Source organism: Apostichopus japonicus, chromosome 21, assembly GCF_037975245.1.
Source record: "Apostichopus japonicus isolate 1M-3 chromosome 21, ASM3797524v1, whole genome shotgun sequence".
NCBI lineage: Eukaryota > Metazoa > Echinodermata > Holothuroidea > Aspidochirotida > Stichopodidae > Apostichopus > Apostichopus japonicus.
In genome coordinates, this window is record NC_092581.1 from 15,537,908 (window position 1) to 15,560,966 (window position 23,059).

The 23,059-nt window shown below is 36.8% G+C and overlaps 1 protein-coding gene across 2 annotated transcripts in view; it reads right to left on the reverse strand.

Moving 5' to 3' along the window:
• The window catches only part of LOC139962619 (thyroxine 5-deiodinase-like), a 77,112-nt gene that overhangs the window by 33,751 nt on the left and 20,302 nt on the right, over positions 1–23,059 (reverse strand). Inside the window, exon 1 of one of the 2 annotated variants that reach the window (XM_071962766.1) lies at positions 10,069–10,231. The exons of the other annotated variant lie outside the window; for it this stretch is intronic. Within the exon in view, the coding sequence (XP_071818867.1) occupies positions 10,069–10,094 (26 nt within the window). The 5' untranslated portion in view covers positions 10,095–10,231. Of the gene's footprint in view, positions 1–10,068; positions 10,232–23,059 lie in introns of those variants that run through there. 2 annotated transcript variants of the gene reach the window in all.

Here is a 23,059-nt window from a genome sequence, read left to right on the forward strand (position 1 = left end):
TAATGATTTTATACGGGGTGCTGTGACTATGGTGTCCAATACAGGGCATGTAGGGAATGGGGTATTCTGAGGCACATTTATGTTTTATAATAAGATATAATTCAACGCTCCGCTAATAACCTCTCTTTTCGAATGTTTGTGTGAGGTTGAAAAGAGAGGGGTGTAAACACCCCACCCCTACCCCTGGATCCTCGCCTAACTATTAAGGTAGGTCTTTGTTTATTTGTGGGAATAACACAACGATGATTTTTGTTTGGCATACAGAAGCTCTTTAAGGCCTTCCTTCAATGAACTTAAACCGAACTGGTTTCTTCACGACTTTACATCACAGAAAATGACAAATCTTGTTAAGTCAAACTTAAAATGCTGGAACGAGTTTGGTTTTTTCCATTGCTTGAAGACTCTCAATTAGGTAGCTAATGAATGGTTTTTGTCGATTTTCCTCTCAGATTACAAAACTATGTCATAAAAGATAATAGTATTGATTATCGTGTAATGTGGGTCTGGGTAACTGGCTGTTACATTATATTAAGTCGACGGTCAATATTTCAAAGTTAGCGTAAGTGTTCTTGGCGACTAAGTTTGACTATATTTGGGGAAACAATTTTGGTAAAAGAACAAAATAGTCATGATTGTTATTGTAAAAATAGGACCCAATTTAGGTTGAAAAGAGAGGGAAATATTCAATGATTATGAAGGATATATAAATATATTAAGATGGTAAGTTATTGTGACGTGCACATGATAAAAACATAAACATTATCCAACACAACATGACAGTTTAGTGACGTAATATTGTGACGTCATAACGTAATAAAGATGACGCCATGTTAATCATACAACGTGGTCGTTGACTTTTTTGGGGCATATTTGATTCAATCCATTTAAAGTATATATATATATATATATATATATATATATATATATATATATATATATATATATATATATATATATATATATATATATATATATATATATATATACAGACAACGACACGGATTGGAAGCAACATTCGGCATATGAAATTCTTCAGTTTGTGGAATCATCGTAATTGTCAGCAATTGGGTTTTGGTGAGGAGAAGCGGTAACGGTGGGATAGTCTTTCTATAATAATCCAGCAAATATTGTCAAAATCTGTACGTGTACTGAGTTATCAGTGGTGTAATGGGGCTTAAATAACATCCGGGACGGTGCTTCAAGCAAGCGTTGCACTTGGTGCATCGACCGAACTATAACATCTGTTCCAATCAAGGGAAATTAGCGTATTAGGCATCTTAACCGGTAAACCGGTAAACTGGGAGGCCAGTCCGCCCGCAGTCGTCACTGAAAACACTGCTTAATTAAGTGATGATATCAAAAACTATGAAAATCGAGCTGTTTCCAATTCTCTTTTAAGATTATTTTGTATATTTTCATTATGAATGTAATCCAGTGCATACCATCTCAGTATACCATTTGTCAATGTACTCAAAGAGTTCCTCCAAGATAGGATATAGTTCCCGGCTCTTAAAATTTGAAGAGTAGCGCCACGGTTTCTTACTCTGAACGCTTGTACTGTAACTATTTTGTTTAAATATGAGGGTGCTATTTCAAAACAGAGTCCTGGCCAAAATCATCAACCTTTGAACAACATCTATGAAGCTCATACTAACACGTATAATGTGACAGATCATATGTTTCACAATGTACACAACATATATATTTATATTCAGCAAACATTGGTTGTTTTACTTCCAATCATTCACTTAATTTAGTTTTTGTATCTCCCTCGAGATCCAGCCTTTCTCTAAATGCAGCATAGTTGTTTAATACAGTTTTCCCCCGTTATTCCTATATATATATATGCATAATAATATATAAAACGGGAGGCCCGGGTTCGAAACCCGGTGGAGGCTGGAAGCTTTTTCCCTCCTCTGGATTTCCCAACTCAATACAGTTTCATATATATATATATATATATATATATATATATATATATATATATATATATATATATATATATATATATATATATATATATATAATAACGAAACAACGTTTCTCGCAGCTTCAACTGGTATTTCCACTAAGTTAGTCATTTCATTGTTTCTCAACTTTGAATTAACATTTCTGTCATACATCGAGTGTCTTCAGTCTGGTTTTGTTTTTAACACTTGTGAAAAATTATCCAGACTTTGAACATAATTGATGAAGGTATATATTGGTAAAAGTACACAACAATGTACAAAGGTATACAAAAAACCCGACAATGGCAACGAGTGTCTTCTGCTTCTCATCTATGATTATAAACAATTGGATAATAAAATGATAAAATCGATTGTGTTAAACTCCTAAAAGTCACGCTTCAACCATTTATAGGACCACCCGGATTTGTTATATTAACTTTGAGAATAGAAAGAAGGAGAAGAAAAAAGAAAGGAAGAATACGTGCTATAAGACTGCCCTCTCTCAACCCTTGTTTTTATAAATTAGTTAGACACAAGTTAGACTTTAGCATGATTCGGTTGACAACTTGTTGCGACTAATATACCACACAGCACGTATAACTGTAAATATTGTTGTTGTATTCTTATAATGTGAGACACTTTCACAACTAAACAAATAAAGATTATGATAACACGGTTCTCTTTTCTTCAAAAAATGATTTTTATGGGTTTAACTGCTTCTACTCACATCTCATATATAACCTCTCACCCCTTTACCTTACCCTACCCTCCCATCCCCCTCCTCTCTCTACCTCCACCTGCTACCCAACTATAGAAGAAGGATAATTGAATATAAATTGAATTATACCGGTTCTGTGGCCGAGTGGATAGAGGCGGTGGTATTTCAGTGAAGCAATCAGGTTTAGTAATCGGGAGGTTCCGGGTTCGATACACGGCCGAGTCATAGTAAAGTGGGTTATATATTTCCAAGAGAAATCTACGGTTTTTTCCATCTGAAATGACTTTCTAAATTGAAAAGATTCCAAATTTGAGCTAAAATGTTGAATTGGAAGCCACCCGACGTGTAAGTTGTTATTAGTAAGCCCTTGCGGGTTTCTCCCACATTTGTGGACGCTTAAGCGTCGTAAAAATAACTGCTGATTATTATTAGTATCATGTACTGTAACATATGTGGGTTTAATTATGGTATATCATTGTTGTGACTTAACAACAACAAAAACTTCACAGGAACTACTTTGTGTAGAGGGTTATGGATAAAGTCTATAATAAAAATGAAACCACAATGAATGTCCCGCTTGATTACTTCCACCTTAATGATTGCTGGCTGCGACTTCATTCACTAACACAAACTTACTCCCCTGCAATTTGCCACTTTTAGCGAGAGCAAAAGCTTCATTGACTGAGTTTTCTGAAATTTTTGAACCTAATTCGAACAGATATTAAGGTAAATGAGGTAAAACGATGTCGAAGGTAATGAGAAAAACATTAAAATCTCTTAATTAATGTAAAAATTCTCCTGTAAATATCCACATTAATGTATACCAACACTGGTTGTCAGAAATCTTGAAAACCGACATCTACTCATTTATTTCTGAAATATTAAATAGCGCCACAACATATCCAAGACGACCTAATGGAAACTTTCGAAGTTTGCATTAGAATAAACATGTAAACTTATGACGATGTTTTACATTCGATTAATTTATACTACATTACAAATAATAACTGTATTTGTTTATTATATGTTATGATGTAACACTGAAGGAGTTTATGATCAAATGCAATGTCCTTCTTATTAGGTTAATATTTTAAGCTCGTTTCAATATTAAATCTATATCTATAAGCCTACGAATATTATCTCGTTTTTATTTCGTTTTCACTTGTATTGTTAGACATTTATATAAATAGATTGACGACTTGAAGAGAAACAAATGAATATTTGTTCGTCTTTGTTTTGTGTTTTTGCGTTATTTAAAAATATATCGCCGATATTGAACCAAATCTATATATTTTATCAATATAGAAATCTTAATAACAATTTGGTTAGGATATTTACGGAGGATGCCAAAATAATAGTGATGGCGCTCGTCTGTTTTGTCTAAACTGAAATTTCCTCCTCCTCCAAAATGGGTACGAAAACCGCCTACTACTATAGGATGCACTCTCAAGCATGTGACGTCACGATCGAGAGTGCGCATTAGTACCTTTGTAACAGTTTAATGTACGAATCTTAAAATAAAGTAGGTCGGTGCAAAGTGCACGCATTAATACCGGATTCATGTCTATCCATGAAATCCAGGTTTTTTAGTAACTCGCTCGATTTATGACTTCAAGTCGTGCTATTTCATCCAATTGCATGGAAGGTATTTGTTTTGCTAGGGGTTTGGTACATAAATTTTATTGGCTGTATACGTAAACGAATCTCCAATGCCAATAGTAAGAAAAATACTTTCGTCGAAGCATGAAGGGACACATGAGGTTAGTGAATGTATATTTTAAATGGTAGGTCAGTTAATTCGTATAAACCTTGGACTTATAAACGCCAAAATGTTTTACGAGACAAGATAAATCATTCCCTCCCTGTGTTTGGTATATAGCTTCGCATAATAGAGATTTCAGGTTGGAGCCAGCGATCCGGACTTGTGATTCTCTGTTCAAAATGCGATATCCTTATCCCCTGCTTACTGGGTGTAGTTACGATATCGACTATATACGGTATGTATTATCTAATATAGTACAGATCGTTTGAAAAAATATGCCTAAGTCAGGGGTTGGGCAACCTTTTCGGATGAATGGGCCAGATATAAGGAGTGAAAAACTTGACTGGGCTTCAACTAACCAACGACCTGCTGTTGATTTCAAACTTTTGGTTCCGAGGACTTTCAAGCAATGGGTGTGTGTACTTAATCTGTATTCACAAAAACATAATGTCAATACAGTACAGTTGATAATAAATGGGGATAATAGGCCTACCTGACAGCATCATTAGTGCCGATAAATTCTAAGCAGCTAGCTCGTTTTTTTGTGATGATGACATCTCGAGGGCCGCAAAAAAATCACTGGCGGGCCGCATGTGGCCCGCGGGCCGTAGGTTGCACACCCCTGGCCTAAACGATACCGCGATATTTTTTATCCGACGATGAAGAACACAAACAAGATATTGGAAACATAATCCGACATGTTTAGAATTTAAATCACGCCATGAATGACAGATTCTTCTAGCACTGAAAATGAAAAATATTCATTTTTAATCTGCCGGGGTCGTAAGTAAGCTGGCGTCATCATTTCGTTTGAACTTGTTTGAAGTCTTAGTTTGACTGAAGTGATGCTTCTTCTGTTTCCTGCAAGTTTGGTTGGAAAATTGAATGCCAGAAGGGGTAAAAAAGTAAAATAAAGAAAAAATAAATAGTCAAATAGGTGTTCTCTTGACCCAGATTAATGTATGGTACTCGAAATCGTACTCAAGGTAGTTTCGAAAATTTAGCATATACATATATACTAGTGCAAAATTACAATATTGGTACACACGTTAAGAGTATTGTACTTAGTGTACTCATTGTACTTATATTATACTGCACTCGTACAAAAAGTCTGGAAGTTTTATCGTGTATGCAGAACAGATCTTTCTTATGATCATCTTTATGACTTGGTAAAGTGCTTAAATATAACATTTTTAATATCTCAATATCATAAATTTCTATTGCTTATGAAAGTCAAAGATGTTGTGTCGGTCCCGGGACAACCTAACAAACTTATAGGAAATTTCATTGACAACACTAACGCAAATGGTCCGTTTAAACGGTTAACGTAATGTATTGTGATTTATTATCAAGAAAGTGTTCACTAAGAAACCTTGGTAGATGTTACATAACACATACCATACCATTCAAATTAAGGTATGCATAAATAAACATATATCAAACTATATCGTGGACAGATTATTTGGTGGCGCTAAGTAACTATCCAATAAAAAAGACCGGGTTTTTTTTAGGGGGAGGGGAGGGGGAGCGAGGGGGAGGGGCAAAGATCTGACAGTTTCATCATGTTTATAAATGACAATGCCACCCTTTGCCGTCACAGCTCACGGTCGTCCACAACTTTCATAAACATCTCTTTACCTAGACACAACTACTTCAATTGATTTTTCGCTACCGTATGTGTGTGTTTGTGTATATGGAGTCGGACTATCTATAAACGTAATGCCGTTGCTCAGAATTCATACATGGCAATTAGTCTCTTCCGTACTTGAAATTTTTCCATTGTTTTAATTAACAGTCATTAACACATCATCACCGTAACCCTTCTGCTATCTGATCAACTGTCCACCTTTACAGCCAAAAATATTAAACCTTGTCAATTCGCAAACCCCAGTTTGACGGCGATGATAAAATTCTCCGAATCTAAAATAAACGGCGGTAATTAATCCTTACCCTAACGACTTGATTTTTATGACAAAGGAATTCGAGCACCGTGACAACTAACGGTCACGTTAAAGCTCTGTTCCAAGTATAAATAATCAACCGGTACCCTTACTACTAATGACGGAGGCATGAGGAGAGGGATGTATATGGAAGGAGCAGCAGGGAGAGATGATCGGAGGGAGAGGGAGAGGGGAAGGAACGGAAGGAAGGAGGGGGGCTCGGATGTATAAAGAACAGGGAGGAGAGGTAGGGGGGGGGGGTCAGGGGTAAGAAGTATGGAACAGAATGACATGATGATAAATAGAGGAGATTAAGAATGATGTAACTCGAAGAGGGAGGCTATAAAGGTGTGGAATCTGACTAAGAAGAAAGATGGGGTGGGAGAAGGAAGATTGGATGAGAGAGATGGAATGAAGGGTGAAAAGAGAGTGGAAGGGAAGCGAGAGAGAGAGAGGATGACGAGGGGGGGGGGTAGACGGGACGGAGGAAGGTTTGGAGGGGAGTTTGATGAAGAGGAGAGAGGAACGAAGGATACAGGAATGGATATTATGGAGCAGATAGTTTAAAACCCGATCATTATCTCCCGGAGAATATCGATGTAGTGTATAGATTTATTGTTTTTAATCCTGGTAGTATCACCCCTCCCTTCAACATCCCACCCTCCCCGAATGCCTGAGCCGTGCGGTTAAATACACTGTAAGCAGAACTGCTCAGATGGTGCGTATGTAGGCCTATATATATATATTTATATATTTATATATATATATATATATATATATATATATATATATATATATATATATATATATACGTGGTATGTAGCCTATATAACGGGAGCGTCGGTTACTACCCTTTAAAACAACGACATTGAACACAGATAGCATAACTATATATATAACAATCGTGTTTGTAAATTCATTTGAAATTAAGTCAATACATACCGTTGCTTTAACATTTATTTCGTTCAATGGAATTCGTTAGTTGACATCAAGTGGTATAAAAATAAAACAGTTTTCCATACATCTCTTGTTTGTTTTCGTTAGCGTATAAGTGTTCTAGTTTTTAAGTATACAACAAGAGTGCATAAAATTAATCACAAGTCGGAAGCATAGTGAAGGGGGGCGATGGGGGGGGGGGCTGGCGGGGTCTACCTCGGTTTTATGTATAAGATTTTAAAGATATTTTAAAATGTTTGATTTACAATATCACACAAGCAACGTTTTGTTTAGACAGCAACAGGAAAAGAGCCTTTAGAGAGTAGGTGTATAAAACAATGGTTTAACCAATGAGGTCCGAGAAAGGGTAGAAGCCCCGGTATATACATACACACTGGGCAAGTTGTCACTTCCTACGCAGAGCAACATGTTATCGCTGTATCTTATGAGGGACAACTGTATACCTGGGAATAATTATTCGAAAATGTAGGCATTAACATGTATATGTAAGCCTATGAATAATATTTACACAATCAAGGTACGAAATGTCTTATTTAGCGTGAATTTGGTTGTGTCTGGGAGGGCGAGCCGATAACAGAACCATACGACGAACGGAAAATATACGGGGATTCCCCGTTTCCCGGAATTTCTTTTCAAAAACTAATTAATTTTTTATCCACTGTTAATTATTATTTTTATTAAACGGAAAAAGTAATAATAGTTATTTCTGTTGGAGTTTCTTTCTCTTTTTTATTCTATTAAAAACTGAATCCTTAGAATTATAAACGGATAAGTATCTGCGGTTAGATATTTCTTTGTCAGCCCAAACGGGTTCAAACAGACTAGCCTACTTGTTAGTTATGGCAAAACACACTTGAACTCCCAACAGTTCATCCGTAACGACATACACCACTCTGCAATAGATAATACTGCATTACGCGACACTTGATCTTATCTGTCCAGTTATATATACAAGTCTTCCATATATATATACATATATATATATATATATATATATATATATATATATATATATATATATATATATATATATATATATATATATATATATATATATATATATATATATAATTATATGCTTGATTTTACTGGTTTCAAACCTCTGGACATAACAGCAGAGTCCGTATAGCATGCTGTTTTGTATGATAGGGTAACATAAAGCGGGAGGCCCAGGTTCGAACACCGCTTACCCGGGGATTGGAAATCTGTTTTAGACTTTCCGACTAATGACCGTTTTAAAACAGCCATTGAATCAGTACAGTTCTGTCATTCAATAAATCAATGTTATGACGGTGCAAATACTTGTCCAACAAGTATAATGGGAGAAAGGAAGACCCTGAATATTGACTATGATTCCAGTGGTTACTTCCCTCAAACCGCATATTAATGTCAATATTTTGTCATTAGCCAATGAATAACAACGCATAATTAGGCAATAAATTACGTCTATAGTATCTCTACATGCAAGGTTTTGCTAAACAACTTTTAATTACACGTTTGGGTTCAAAGGGGGAGAGGTGTATATCCCTACACACAGGAACAAATATAGCCAACTTTTCCGAAGGGAACACATTGGTTGACAAGACGATATACCTCAAAGGGTCTAGCTGTACAATGTTGTACTCAATCTGCTGTCAGCAAATGTTGTACCTATACCCCATTGGCACTAATGAAAACAAAATTACATAACATGCGCGCCCAGTGTTCATAAATGTTGAATTAAATTATCCTATCGCAAGTAAAATATATATGCAAACTTGACAAGTTATATACACATGACATGAACATTACTGTTCTACGATACTCCACGATCCACACAAATAAGTTTTCGAAAACCTTCTCGAGGCGGGCGGATAATTCGTCCACGGGCCGCACTTTGCCTATACACGTGACCTAAAGAAATGCATGTATTTCGCATGAATTTCAGACAATCGTAAACAACATTCATAGGGCAAAACATAACGTTGTAAGGTCACACGCTTGAACACACGGCCGTTGCTATTTATTCTACACCGCAAACTAACAGCGTATATTGTTGGGTTCATTGATGCATATATATATATACTAAACATTGATTACAATTTTTGTGTAATACAATGACATATACCATGCTTATATTAAGCTGCCCATATCCTTATGAAGTAAATGCACTTTTAAAAAAGCCAGGAAATATGATAATGTATCATTTCTTGGACTAAGTCCAAACGTCGACAGCTTTAAACATCACCGACCCCCTCCTCTCCCCCTCCCATCCTGTCCCCTTGTTCGCCCATTTTACCCCATTGCTTGCACCCTTGCCCATACTCTCAACTAAATGATATCGTCCCTTTGAAGAGATAAAAAAATTCATAAAGTTGCAATAGGATTACATGTATCATTTATTTTTACTTAATATAATTTGGAAAGTCTATAATCGAGAACAAAGAAAAGAATTTCAAACTCCCAAAAATATAATTTTAGACGAAAAATGGTTCATTCTGATGGGTTATTGAGACTATAAATTCCGTAATTAATCTGTTAACTAGGTCTACCCTAGAGGTTGTGCTACTCTAACTCATTTTCATTTGTTGTATCAAGTTGAAAGGGGGAAGTATACACCCCCTTTATCCACACCCCCCCCCTATACCCATGGTACTGAAGGTGTGTCTCTACGCAACGCTACAGAATAATTTCAAGCGCTCCACCCTACAGTGCGCGTGACACCATCAGTTTCATTTGAGAGTATAATGTTGTACTACTCACCTTGCAGTTTCATTTGAAGACGCCATTTTCTTAAAATCTTCGACGTTGGTCAATGAGAATCCCTCCCCAAAAGTTAAAACGAATTGGTCACAGAATTTTACAAAAATGAAAACCGACTTGGAAGCAAACACATGAAGCGAGGAGAAAATGACACCCCCAATAATGGTTAAAAACTTTTCTGATCTAGAAACAGGGTAGTAGCAAATATAAACTGAAGTGAGCTTTGAAGCACGTATGACACTTTTAAGAATTGACATTGGTATTTAAGCAAAGAAGGGAGAAACAAATTAGCAAACACACCCACTTATTGTTTGTCCCCTTCTGTTTAGTTCAAATAAAAAAATTGTTGGATATTGTCTCCATTACTTCTCAATTTAACCTTACGGCCATCATGACCTGGTTGTATTCCACCAACAACAAAAAAAGTCATAACGTCGCTCATTTACCCAACTACAACTGCAAACTGCTTCATTGTTATCATCTACCCTTGCAATGTAAACAAAGCAAGAAAAGAAGGTAACAATAAATAGAAAGAAAAAAAAAGAACATTACTGCACCTTATCACCAAAACAGCATACAGAAGTCTTAGGGTAAAAATGAATGAATATATATCTAGGCTTACAATTCTATACGGTATTTACGGTATAGGCCAATAACTACACGCGAAAAGTCTCCCTATTATGTACGCGATGTTCACTTGGTTTATTTTTACTTTTATTGCTATACGGTTATTGATTGGCTACCTTCCTTCCCGCGCTCAATATTATGTTCAACAATTCTATTCTGCGCAGATGTTTGCAAATATTATTGGCAACCTGTGCCAAAACAAATTTTGGGCGCTCATCTCTCGATTGCTTGGGTATCATGAATCCACTACGGGCATTAGAAGTCCATCGGTGTCAGCCCAGATTTTATTTCTGAAATTACCTTCATTGACATTGTGGGGTGTTTAAATTGACAAATAATTGTCTGAATGAGCTCACGTGCTAAGACAAGTAAGAGGCTGCCAGCAAAGTTCAAAGGATGAATGACCATTACTAGCTATTCGGGGGCGTTACTGATGTCATATGAAATAAGAACTAAGGGGGTGGAGATGGGGATAGGGTAAGGTGGTGGCGGGTTTGAGCTTGGGCTTGGGTTTGGGCTTTGGGGTGAGGGATTGATTTCGCAAAATTCTTCATTCCATACAATAAACATAGAAAATTTGTTCTATGGCTCATTCTAGTACAGAATTCCTTAGGTCAAAAACTACTCACACAACTATTGAGTATATTAGAGCCTAACTGCAATGTTACAACGACTACGTAAACCTCCTCACCACCCCCCCCCCCCCCTACCATCGGACCCAAGCCCGAAGTTTGTGTATATATATGGAGAGATTAACACAACCATAGCTGTAAAATACGAATATATACAAATACAACACACAGGTTACAGTGATGTAACTAGTTATGAACATGCGGTGTTGCTAGTATATTTTGATTGTGGTTAAACTTAACATCGCTCCCGACCGATTAGTCATGTGATATTTGGACATAATTACATAACCATCTATCAATCTTATCAGGAGAGATATAGCTTTAATCACATTTGAGAACGCATGGAGGATCTGGCCACGAAAGGGCGATCAAGATCGTAGTTTGGGACGATATCCGATATTCAGGACCAGACACCGCTATACGTGATGGGTAGCATCCTGACCCTGCACGGGCGATCAAATATTTTTCGAGCAGACGTCCGTTCCGTTGGATCAAGCGACCCGAGATCTCCGGATAATTTAACTCGTCACTTCCACATAAACTGACACAGAAGTAATATCAGACCGTACAATGAATTATAAAGCAATCATCGTGACCAGTACGTGATTGTAATGTTTTGCGTTATGTCCTGAAAGGTATAGGCAAGCCCGGGGTCAGCTTTATTTACTTCTCCGGGTAACAGCAGGATCCTGATTCTCCTTGAGCTTTCAAATGTGAACAAGACCTATACGTGGTCACAAACACTCTAACTTTCAAAGGGTGAGATTTCTATCTTTTCTTAAACAACATGCAGGATGATCAATCTTTAAAGACTGAAAGTCACCATCTGTTAGTTTTTATTCATTTTTTCCAGTTATATTCGACGGTTAATACATCACTATATGTGGAGTATAGTAAAAAAAAATCCCTGTTGCTTTCAAAGATTGAGAAGTCCTTTTTCTAGACTCTAGAGTGTCCGTAGGAGGATTTCTCGTTCGTTGAGGTGTGATTTATAATAAGCTTTATAAGCTTACTTTCTAACCTTTTCCTTTGCTGCCTTTTGCACTTCCCAAATTTATGCACCCCCCTCAAACTATTGCTTGTTCCCCTCCCCCTGCACATGTCCCATCTGTTTGGAAATTCCTAGACACTGGTGAGGGACTAGAGAGGGACGGGTCTGAGCAGGGTAAGAGCGCGTGGGGGCGAGTGTGGGAGGTCATTAACTAGTTCGGTATTTTTTTTTCACCATTTGTGACATGCTCCAAAATGACATCAGGCCACTATCAAAATATGGCTATGGTAAAAGTTTTTTTTAAACAATGGCACATATTAACCAACACCAAACTTTTTCGGAAACGTTATCAAAACATAATTATGCGCAAGAAATAGAATCACAAGAACCGGTGATAATTTGCTTTACTATAAATCCACCGGGGTACGGGCGGTAATTCAAACTGATCTATACAACCATGATGGAGAACTAGGTCAATGAGTGTAAAATTCATGACCCTCGTGTTTCATATGGGACTTAAAGCCGCAAAGGAGAAACATTAACCCTCTTAAAGTTATAATGTATTTCCGGCAGATATAACATTTCTGAAGTTTTAGTGACGAAACTGTATATGAGTCCGTCCGTTTTAATTCACGTCATATCTTTTGCGCACGCTAAGGGACAAAGTTAAACCCCACAGCGTCCTCAACTAGGTCAACAAATTAAGCTAACTACTCTTAAACTAGCGGATGATATCTCAGAGGGATCTTTTTTTCATGAAAGTCTATTAAATTTCAATGAAATTAATCAGAAGAGTTCTTAATAGTTATTTAGAAAACATTTATACGAAATGATAATCACTTGGGAATTACATTTTTTTTATACTTCAAAGCAAAAACACAGAGATGGATTTGTTTTTATGTATGAATTAGTATCCGTGATGCGCATGCCCAGATTAATGCAGGTGTCCAATCACCGTGTCCTGCTGAATATATCGCAATGAAGCCTTTTGGGATAGTCACAGAATTTCGACTATTTGAATCAACTTCTCAAAGCAATCCGAAAATGGTAGTATGACTAGTTAAGTTTCATTTCAAATAATGATAAAAAAGCTTGGAGAGGTTTGAATGTTTTGCAAGTCGACGAACGTCAGTACTAAGAATTTGCTAACTTTCAAGCATTTTCTGTTGGTGATATAAACTGATTTGTTTAGTGTTAAATAGAACACTTGTTACGCATTTCTCCGATGTAGCCACTTGTTAAGTACCACATTACGTCAGTCAACATCCCACTTCCGGAGAGTTTTTCTCACCTTTGACCTCCAATGAAGACTGTAGCAATCTTGCACTCGTTGAAAGGCAGCCAACTGACTAGTATGACAGTTATCACCATTGCACTTCTATAGATATCGTGCGTACAGAGTTTTCAGGCTATTTACCGATGTTGACCTCACATGACCTTTGACCTCCCCCAAACATATTCGAAAGTTTGTCGATCACAAGAGCAATGCAAGAAGCTTACACATATACAAACATTGTCCAAGTAACTCTTCTTGAAATTCAACTTAATTTTGCCACTTCATTCGCTGACCTCGAATGACCTTTGAACCTAGCAAAACAGTAGGCAACTTGTAACCATTATAGGAAAGCCGGAGTTACGACTGCTGTCAAAATTACCATGTGTGAAGATTCGTGTTTTCTTTCATTGCATTTTGTTCCAGTCATTTTGGGAAGGCAAGTGGTGTAGAATATACATTCTTTGATAAATGATGACTTTTCAACATTAAATTAAATCTGTGAAGAATTCCTCAAATAATAGTGATTACCTTAATTAAGACCAGCTTTTCATATACGTTCCGCCATCTTAGTGTGGGAATATTACCAAATAGTATAATATCCACTATACATCCAACGTTTTAATCATTAAATGCTATAAACATATGCTATACTGCTAACGTGAACCCCCCTGTTTAGGACATCTTTTTAGATTTTTCAATACTTTGATTCACTATATGTTTACTGATGCGTGGAGTTTTACATTTTGCTGATAAACGTTTGTGGTTATTCCAACGTATTGTGCTATTCATCGTGAAGCATTTACTTTTAGCAAAAACCAAAAAGTAGGTCTCTTATTGACCTTTTCGTTTTTCGTTGGTCGTATCGTTTTACGTTATGGCCTCATAAAAGGCAACACGGCCGATTATTGGTGTAAACACGCGCTGACAAAGCAACTAAGGTGGAGAAACGCAATAATGCGGGGCGAGTTCATCGCTTTGCCTTCAGAGGTCAGAAAACAGACCTACTTCTAGTTTAAGCTGATACAAATTCTGTAACCTATTCGGAATAAGATAGGAAATCGGGAGGGCTAGAGTTTCACCAAGAGGCATTTGTTGTTTGACTATTCTCAAATAAGGAAGTAAACTATCTGTGTGTTTGCCTCAGTAAGATTTTTTTTCCCTCTGTATATTTTTACAACCGTAATAAACTCATGCAGAGACGTTCTTTATGTTATCATAAAAGTATAGGATATTAAAAACAAATTAGAAAGTTTACAGCACAGTGACAAAGTTGAATAATTGGTCTTTCTTTCTAAGTACATTTAACTCCCACCGAGAGAAAAGAAAAAGAAGAAAGAAAGTCATAACAATATCAGGGGGGTGGGGGGGGGGGTTATAACTGAGTCAACTTTGATACAATATAACGTTTTATAAAATATTTAATATCAAGTTTGCCAGCATATTGTCGGTTTTCATTCAATGTGTAAGTTTATGAGTCTTGTTCAATTAATCCTAGTTTGTGTCTGTCAACTGATCGCTTTTTGAAAAGCAAGAACGTAATTTGGTTGGTTCCTACCGATCGTGTGGTGTTAAGAACAAGTTCATAAAACCTACTCAAGTAAAACGGAATGTACACTTTTTGCATCGAATATGTACCTCGTGAATCGTGGATTGATTGATTGATTGATAAAGCAACGTAGTTTGAATTCCAAAACATTTAAGTCGACCATAAGAAGGGGGGGGTGGGGTGCCTGCAGGGATAAAACAAAAGGAAATTTAGACATTAAATGATGTATTCACGGTTTATCTACTTTTAAATTTTATCTGTTAGGTTAAATTCTATCTGTGAGGTTGAAGCAAAACCGTGGAGGGGGGGGGGGGCGGAGGGGATATAGAACCCCACACACCGCTGGATCCGCTCGCTGGGAATAAATGCTAGACAAAATCAAATAATGGTCACTTATTATCAAAAGGTCTTTAAGTTCTTTAAAGCCACCTCTGAATTCATTTTCATCATTGGTACATGTTATTGCCTAATATTACACTCCTCAATAACCTTCACAACATTGCCATATTTTATAAGTCGTAGTTAAAAAAAATTTCCCCGTCCTGCTAACATAGAAGCCCAAAAAAGTACATTGTCGAATCTTTAAAAGGTCATCAGTTGTTGGCTTCAAATTTTAGCGAGCTAAAAAAAAAAAAAAAAATTACTTGAAGTTATCAAAAGTACTCTCCAGACGGTTCTGATTCTTCGAATTATTCCCAGGCCATTTTGTTTTTTGTGGAAAATATTAAAAATAAAAGATTAAAATTAATGTCATTATTTATAATTATGTTTACAGTGGCAGGAAAAATGCTCGTTGAGCATGGGTGACCATTATCTGACTTTTCTAGCATTTTTTTTAATGTTAATTTGATCGGCTCTCCAAAGAATTGCTTAAACCATGACGTAATCTATACTACAAATTCAATATGCTACTTAAATGGATTCGCAAGCTAAAATCAGATAATGGCCTATGTAGATGTTATTGAACTGTAGAAGAATATAATGAATAGTTGTTTGCTTTTAACGGTTTTTTCCCCCATTATTTATATCATTACGAAGGAAAAGGACAACGATTTGTGAGTTAAGATCGCAATAAGATAAGAGAGAGCGGGAGGAGGGGGGGGGGGGGGGGGAGCTGTTTGTGAAGCGATGTAAAGTTTTTTTTAAATTAGTGCTTTGGCCTAAAATATTTTCTTTGAAATTCGCTTTATTTTTAGAACTAATTTGAAGTTTTTTTTTTTTAAATTAGTACTTTGGCCTAAAATATTTTTTTTTAAATTCGCTTTATTTTTAGAACTAATTTGAACTTCAATATGACCTCAAACGAATAATATTGATCCCACGACTTTATACTAAGTCGTCAGCCTTACCGTGTGGATTCTAGCAGCCGAAATTCACTATAGTAAAATCAATGCATTTTACAATGAGTAACTTTGAGGGGGGGGGGGGGGATGTGATAGGTTATGGAGTGAAGTGCACAGTATTTCAATGATTGGGGACGGGGCAAGGGGATTCCAAATTTCTTCAGACTGAGTTTAATAGGTAGGGGTAACACCTTTATGGATGGGCTATAGGCAGATCCAACATCTTACGTATATGAGTGGTGTTATTGTGGGGTGGATGAATGTGATTTCCGTGAAAGAGGCGTATGGGGATCCTCCCCAAGATAAAAAAAAAAAGCTTAGGCGCGAAATGATACATTCTGGGGCATATTTAGACTATAAAGTATGTCTACATATGCTGATACGTACTTTTGAATTTTGAAAAACAAAATCCCTCGACTGACTATTGAGGTAGGGGAGGTTGTTATACCCCCACCCCCGCCTTTCCCACTCCACTGAATAATGCTCTTTGTGTTGGACTAAGTTGTCCAACCACTTCAACTGAAGAGCCATAAAAGATCATTACTCAAAAGTTAAAATTGGTTTTGATATACAACGTGCATATGGTAATTTGTTTAACGGTCTACAGTATATCCATTTGGGTGGGGGGGGGGGGTGGGGGCCTCAAGTCATCCTGTAAACTGTGATTTCGATCGATTTGCTAAATGATCAATTTTTACACAATTTCATTTTCCATATAAATTGTTAGCATATATATTTACTATCAAGGTCTTCTGAAAAACATATTTTATTCAGTTAAGGCTTAAAAGTATGTTCCCATGTAAAAAAAAAAGAGAAGAGATATTGGCAGATTATTTTAAATGTTATATAAGAGCAAGCTAAGAATTGAAGACCAAAAAACTTGTAAGAAATTGGTAGACATTCCTAAATAAAATCCTAACATGCCCAAAATGAGTTCCATGACGTACCGTACCTTCCTGGAAGCGTTTGGTACGCTGGATTGGGTTGTACACTGGACAATACAGCATGAACGCAAAATGACAACATGAAGAAATGTGCTTTAAATTAACAGTTATTTTTTCACGAGTTGATTTAGTCAGAAAGTTTATCATAGTACACGCTCTCACCTATAAGTATCCCTACTGCAAGTCACACCCCCCCCCCCCCCCGGTTAAACTATTTATCGAAGTTAGCGAATATTGGGGACATTCTTTAAATTATTTGTGCTCCAGCTAAAATATTCCTGGCTACGGGCCTGGACAAGAATGAGGAAATATTCCCCGTTGTTTAGTATTTTTGAACGACTCAACAAAAATTGAAGTTGTTCTTTTATTAGGGCTGCTTTTAACTAATCATCGTCAGGAAACGGCTTAAGATAATTCAAACTGGAGGGGCATCAACACTGAAGGGCACTATGATATCGAGGATCAATTGGACACATGCCTTTGGATTGAGGGGGCAAACCTCATAACCTGACAACAAAATAGATACTCTATGGATTCCGTACCACAAATTCCAGTATTTGAATGTTTTTCAACAATAGGACACATTTAAGGGGCACGTACTATTTTCTTTTAATGTTTTTAAAGAAGGCGCTTGTTTAATTGGCAACGAAATGACACTCTTCTTTTAAGTAACAAAAGGGGCAGATTTGCTAAGCTGAATGAAAATGGAAAAAAAGGTACTTTTTCAATACTATTACCAAAAATTGGCACTGGGAGGACACGTGCCCCTATGCCTCCATGGTTCCGTCGCTACTGCTAAAATTTCTTTAATTTGATTAACTTGATGCTACACGGTTTTCTGTCAGGATTTCAGAATATATTTCTTGCTATAAATCGCCATCATTTTGTAAGCCCTTAGTTAAACTGGGAGGGCACGTGCCCCCTATGCCCCCATGGCTCCAATCCACCACTACTAAGCTTTCTTTGATGCTACATGCACAGTTTCTCTGTCAATAGATTTCAGAATATGTTCTTGCTATAAATCGCCATCATTTTGTAAGCGTCAAATTAAAAATGGTTCTTAAAAACCAAGACAACACTTATACTTTTGTATTTGAAAAAGGTCAATGAAGCATTATAGAAACCATCAAAACTATAAACATGGCCGTATGTACACACAGAACGACGCTCATGGTACTTCCATAATGTACAAAACCTACTTAAAAGCCAAGAGCGCGGTTTTAACTTATTTATTCAGGTAGATATTCAACAACCTTTAAAACTAGGTCTCTTCCGTGACCTTTCGTCTACTCGATTTATTTGCGCTTTTTTCAAGCGATGTGTGCGATAGTCAAGTTGTTTATATTTGTTTTTGAGGCGGTCGAAAGAGATTAATGGGGTCGGCAAATCGGGTTCTCTATTCTTTCTTTCTTTTCATACTCTAATAACGGTAGTAGTAAGGACCTGCGAGATATATATGGTTAGAACAGGGGTGACACAGAGAGACCTACTTCTTTTTTGTCTTAGAGAGAGTCCTGTACTACGCAGTAGCGACTCTCGAGCCAAGTCCAGGCGCTTCGACATGCATGCAATAAAAAAAAAACGTATATAAATCAGCAAATCACGTGATTTATTCAAATTCCAGACTTGACAAGTTAATAATTATATGTCCATCAGAAAATGTTGTGAGCGAAACTACACCACACAAACTGTTCAAGTATATATGGATATACACACTTTGCAGGCAGTGCGTAAGTTTGTATAAGTGCGCTCACAAACTGATGTCATCAATTATAAAGCGTAATAATGATAACTCGCCGTAGGGGCAGGCAAAAGTTACTTATAATCAGGTTGGAGTCACGCTGTGTGTGGGGTGTGCGTGTGTGCGTGTATGCATGACGCCCTAGCTTGTAAACACGTTATCTCAAGAAGGGGGAGGGGGGGGGGGGGACGATGACAATGGTCATACTTGGCAAGTGGCTTGCCCATGATATGTGCAAGGTTCCTATTGTTTTTAGGGAGGTCTAAGGTCAATTGAGGTCAACAGAGGTTACACTGTACACATCTTAATTGGTGTGTATCTGAACAATTAGAAACTGGATAATGATTACATATGTATCATATGTTGACCTTATGACCTGAACAAAAATCTACATGTAGTCAAAATGTGCAGATCGTTATGTTTTTAGAATTATAATGTGGAGAAACTATGTGCGTGCATCTTATATTTACCTTATTACATGCAACAAGTTTACAGTCTTTGGTGGAGTTCAAATGTCATTTGAGGTCAACAGAGGGCAAGAAGCATGATATCTTTAAAAGCTCCATATCAAGAATCTTATCTGGGTCGAAGTTTACACATGTATTATAAATAGCTATAGTATGATGTACAACAAATGCACGGATTTAATGAAGGTCAAAGTTCAACAGCGACTAACAGAGGTTAACAGAGGTCAACATATATTAACAGAGTTTGAATTTTGAATAGCTTTTTTTCATCACGGTCCCAAGAAAGGTCATGTTGATAAAATGTCACATTGCCATACTGTTTGTCCATAATGAATACAAGATCCATGTTGTTTATGGAGGGAGTCGAATGTTTAATTTGAGTTCACTAGAGTTCCGAATGTTATATTCTTATAAAGCCCTACTTGATGTATTGCTGTAATGCTTTACAACTTGTCAATAATTAGCTAATAAATTAAAGGTCATAAAAAGCTGCATATTTATGTCATTTTCATATCTAATCTTGGTGACGATTTCCCAAAATGAAAAAGTAAAGCAGTATAAAGACATTTCAAACTTGTGCTATGACACATTATGCAGTTAAGATACACACAGCTTAAAGGGCTTCTGGATTACCTGGTGAAATACAGGAGATACTTGAAATTCTTTCCTCTTCGGGTGTGTGACAACTATGTGTGTTGGTCTTAACTCTTAAAAAATTCCATTTGAATTTCCCAATATTTCAAGTAACTACTAGGAGCTTTGTCTTTCTGATTTTATTTTATCACATTTAGACACAAACGTTTGTGTCTTCCACTTAATAATGCAAAACAAATTGTTTGTATAGTAAACCCCGCTTGATTTTAACTCTGACGTTCAAACTTAACGTCTGCTTACCTGATTCATACGTATTTAATTCGTTGTGGAAATCCTGCTTGGCGCGTCTAAATAATGAGTAGACAATAATATGTTCGACATATTGAACTGTTCATCCCACTACTATCACCATTTCAATATGATGATCCCACCTCTGTCACCATGCATATGCAGTAAAGAAGTTTACATGTAGCAATAGTTTGACAGATATTGCTCGTGATGTCATGGCAGAGAAGACAGCCCTTATTATTCCCAATCTATGAAATGATTGCAAGTAAAAAAAAAATTTTAAAGAGATGAAAAATAATACATAGAACAAGCTATAAGCCTAACCGTTTTTACAATTTTCTGTAAGCAGACTATAACTAGAGTAAAGCACGAACTTTTAACCTACCCTTGAGCGACCATAACCTGATGACATGCCATAAACTAAATAGGTGAACCTAACATACAAATCCAGCTTTTGTGACATATAGGTAACACAGGGTCACATCTAAACTTATATAGATATAATCTATATTCCCATATAATTACTATAGTAGAGGTGCCACTCGCTTTCTGGTTGAGTAAATATCCAGTAAAATGACAATAGCTATTCAGAACAGGTTATAAATTGTTCGGATCATTCATAGTCAGGGGTTTTGTGCCAAAGTTAAACAAAGGCTAAATACTTTTGAAGTGTGTCACGAGTTGAAAGAAAAAGGTTTAAAAAAACCTATTCTTAGCAAACAATTTTTTGTTTTGTTTTTTGGAAAAGGATATATGAATTGTAGATAAAAGGTCGTATCAGTTATTCTTCGTAGCATGGTAAACAGTTCATGAAGTGCAGATTAAAGTTCATTCGGAAAGCAACTATAGGATTCAATTTAAACTTTGATATCAGTTTACCTATACTTCTCCACCCACCCTTTAATTCACTAAAGATGTAGGTCGTGTCATACATTTCGTGAAAACAGAAGCATGTAAGCCATCGCTGTTAATATATATATATATATATATATATATATATATATATGTATATATATATATATATATATATATATATATTTATATATATATATATTTATATATATATAAATATATATATATATATGTGTGTGTGTGTGTGTGATGAAGAATAACTTTTAATTTAACTTGTGACACACTTTCCCCCTCCCCCTTTCCCTCACTCTATCCTTTATCTTCCCTCACGTGACCCTTCCTCTTCCCTATGCTCTGGTTCATTAATTTCAACCCCATCTCCCCCCGTCGCCTCTTCTACGTTCCAAGAGGCAGTAGACGAACTACTTTTGAGGATGGTTCAAGAAATTCCTCCGCATCGATGTTATCCAGGTTCAAAGATCAACCAACCAACTTTGGTAAAATGTGACAAGACTAGTGTCCGATATGAATGCACAGTCTTGCTGTCTTGGAGTGGTGTAGTACGTTCATGAGGTTCCCCCATAGAGGTAAGGTATGAATGTGATCTCTCGAACCCCCCTCCCCAACCACGCCCATTATAACAGGGCGATCTCACGGGTATTTGCGAAACCCTAGGCCAGGGGTGAGACTAGGTTTTATTTTGTCCATGGTCAATTTGAATGTTTGGGCATAAATAAGAAAGAAGATAAGCCCCATTTTTTTGGTGCCAATATTATCACCCTTTTGAAGCTATAAACGTAGTTTCACAGTTGCATTGTACTGGAACCCGCCCCTCACCCCACCCCCTCCCTCCCTCCGCCCCCGCTATTTCCTTCCTCGTTTCACGAAGTACACATGAGCGCAGTCCTGTATTAGATAATATTTACTGTCAATCAAGTTTGCATTACGTGTCCCTGAGCGCGTATAACTATGAGTATTCTGTTTGAGTGCATTCGTCAAGAATATTCCCTCTGACATGTAAACAAAGAAGGCATTTAACGCATATGTAATCAACAAACTAAACGAGGGGGGGGGGGTTGGAAGGGGGTGGGAACCAAACAAAACCACTGTTATGCTAGCTCAATTGGTTCCGCTATGTGAGTACCATATTTCTCCACGAAGACGATTTGTGCTCACAGGTTCACGAAATGCGACCTAGTTTTGGTGAGAATTTAATGAAGTCACAGAAGTCGCGGGCGTAATACAATGGAACAAACTTTAGTCATCACAAGACCGTTGAATCTGAATATTGTCTTTCAAAATCAAATCCGTTGAAAGAAAAATAATTTAGTTGGTTTCGGCTCATTTCAAACAGAATGAAACTTTGTATGTTGAAGAACTGTTTCTTTAGTCCAAGGCCTACGAATTGATATTTTAATACTAATCATGTATAACAACAATTAAGTCGAATTTTATGGTTGATAATTTCTCAATACACTTATATTCTTAATACCAGTATTTGATTGCAGACAAATTTAAGAGATTGTTTTACATGGTTGGTCATTTGGAATAATATGCGTCAGAAACCGTAGTCTAAATTAAGATAATACTGATGCCGGGAAATTTGGGTCTGGCCCAACCACCCTCCGCCCCCCCCCCCACACCAAAAATAGTAATAAATCCGTCCATGGGGAGGTGTGAAATTGGCAGT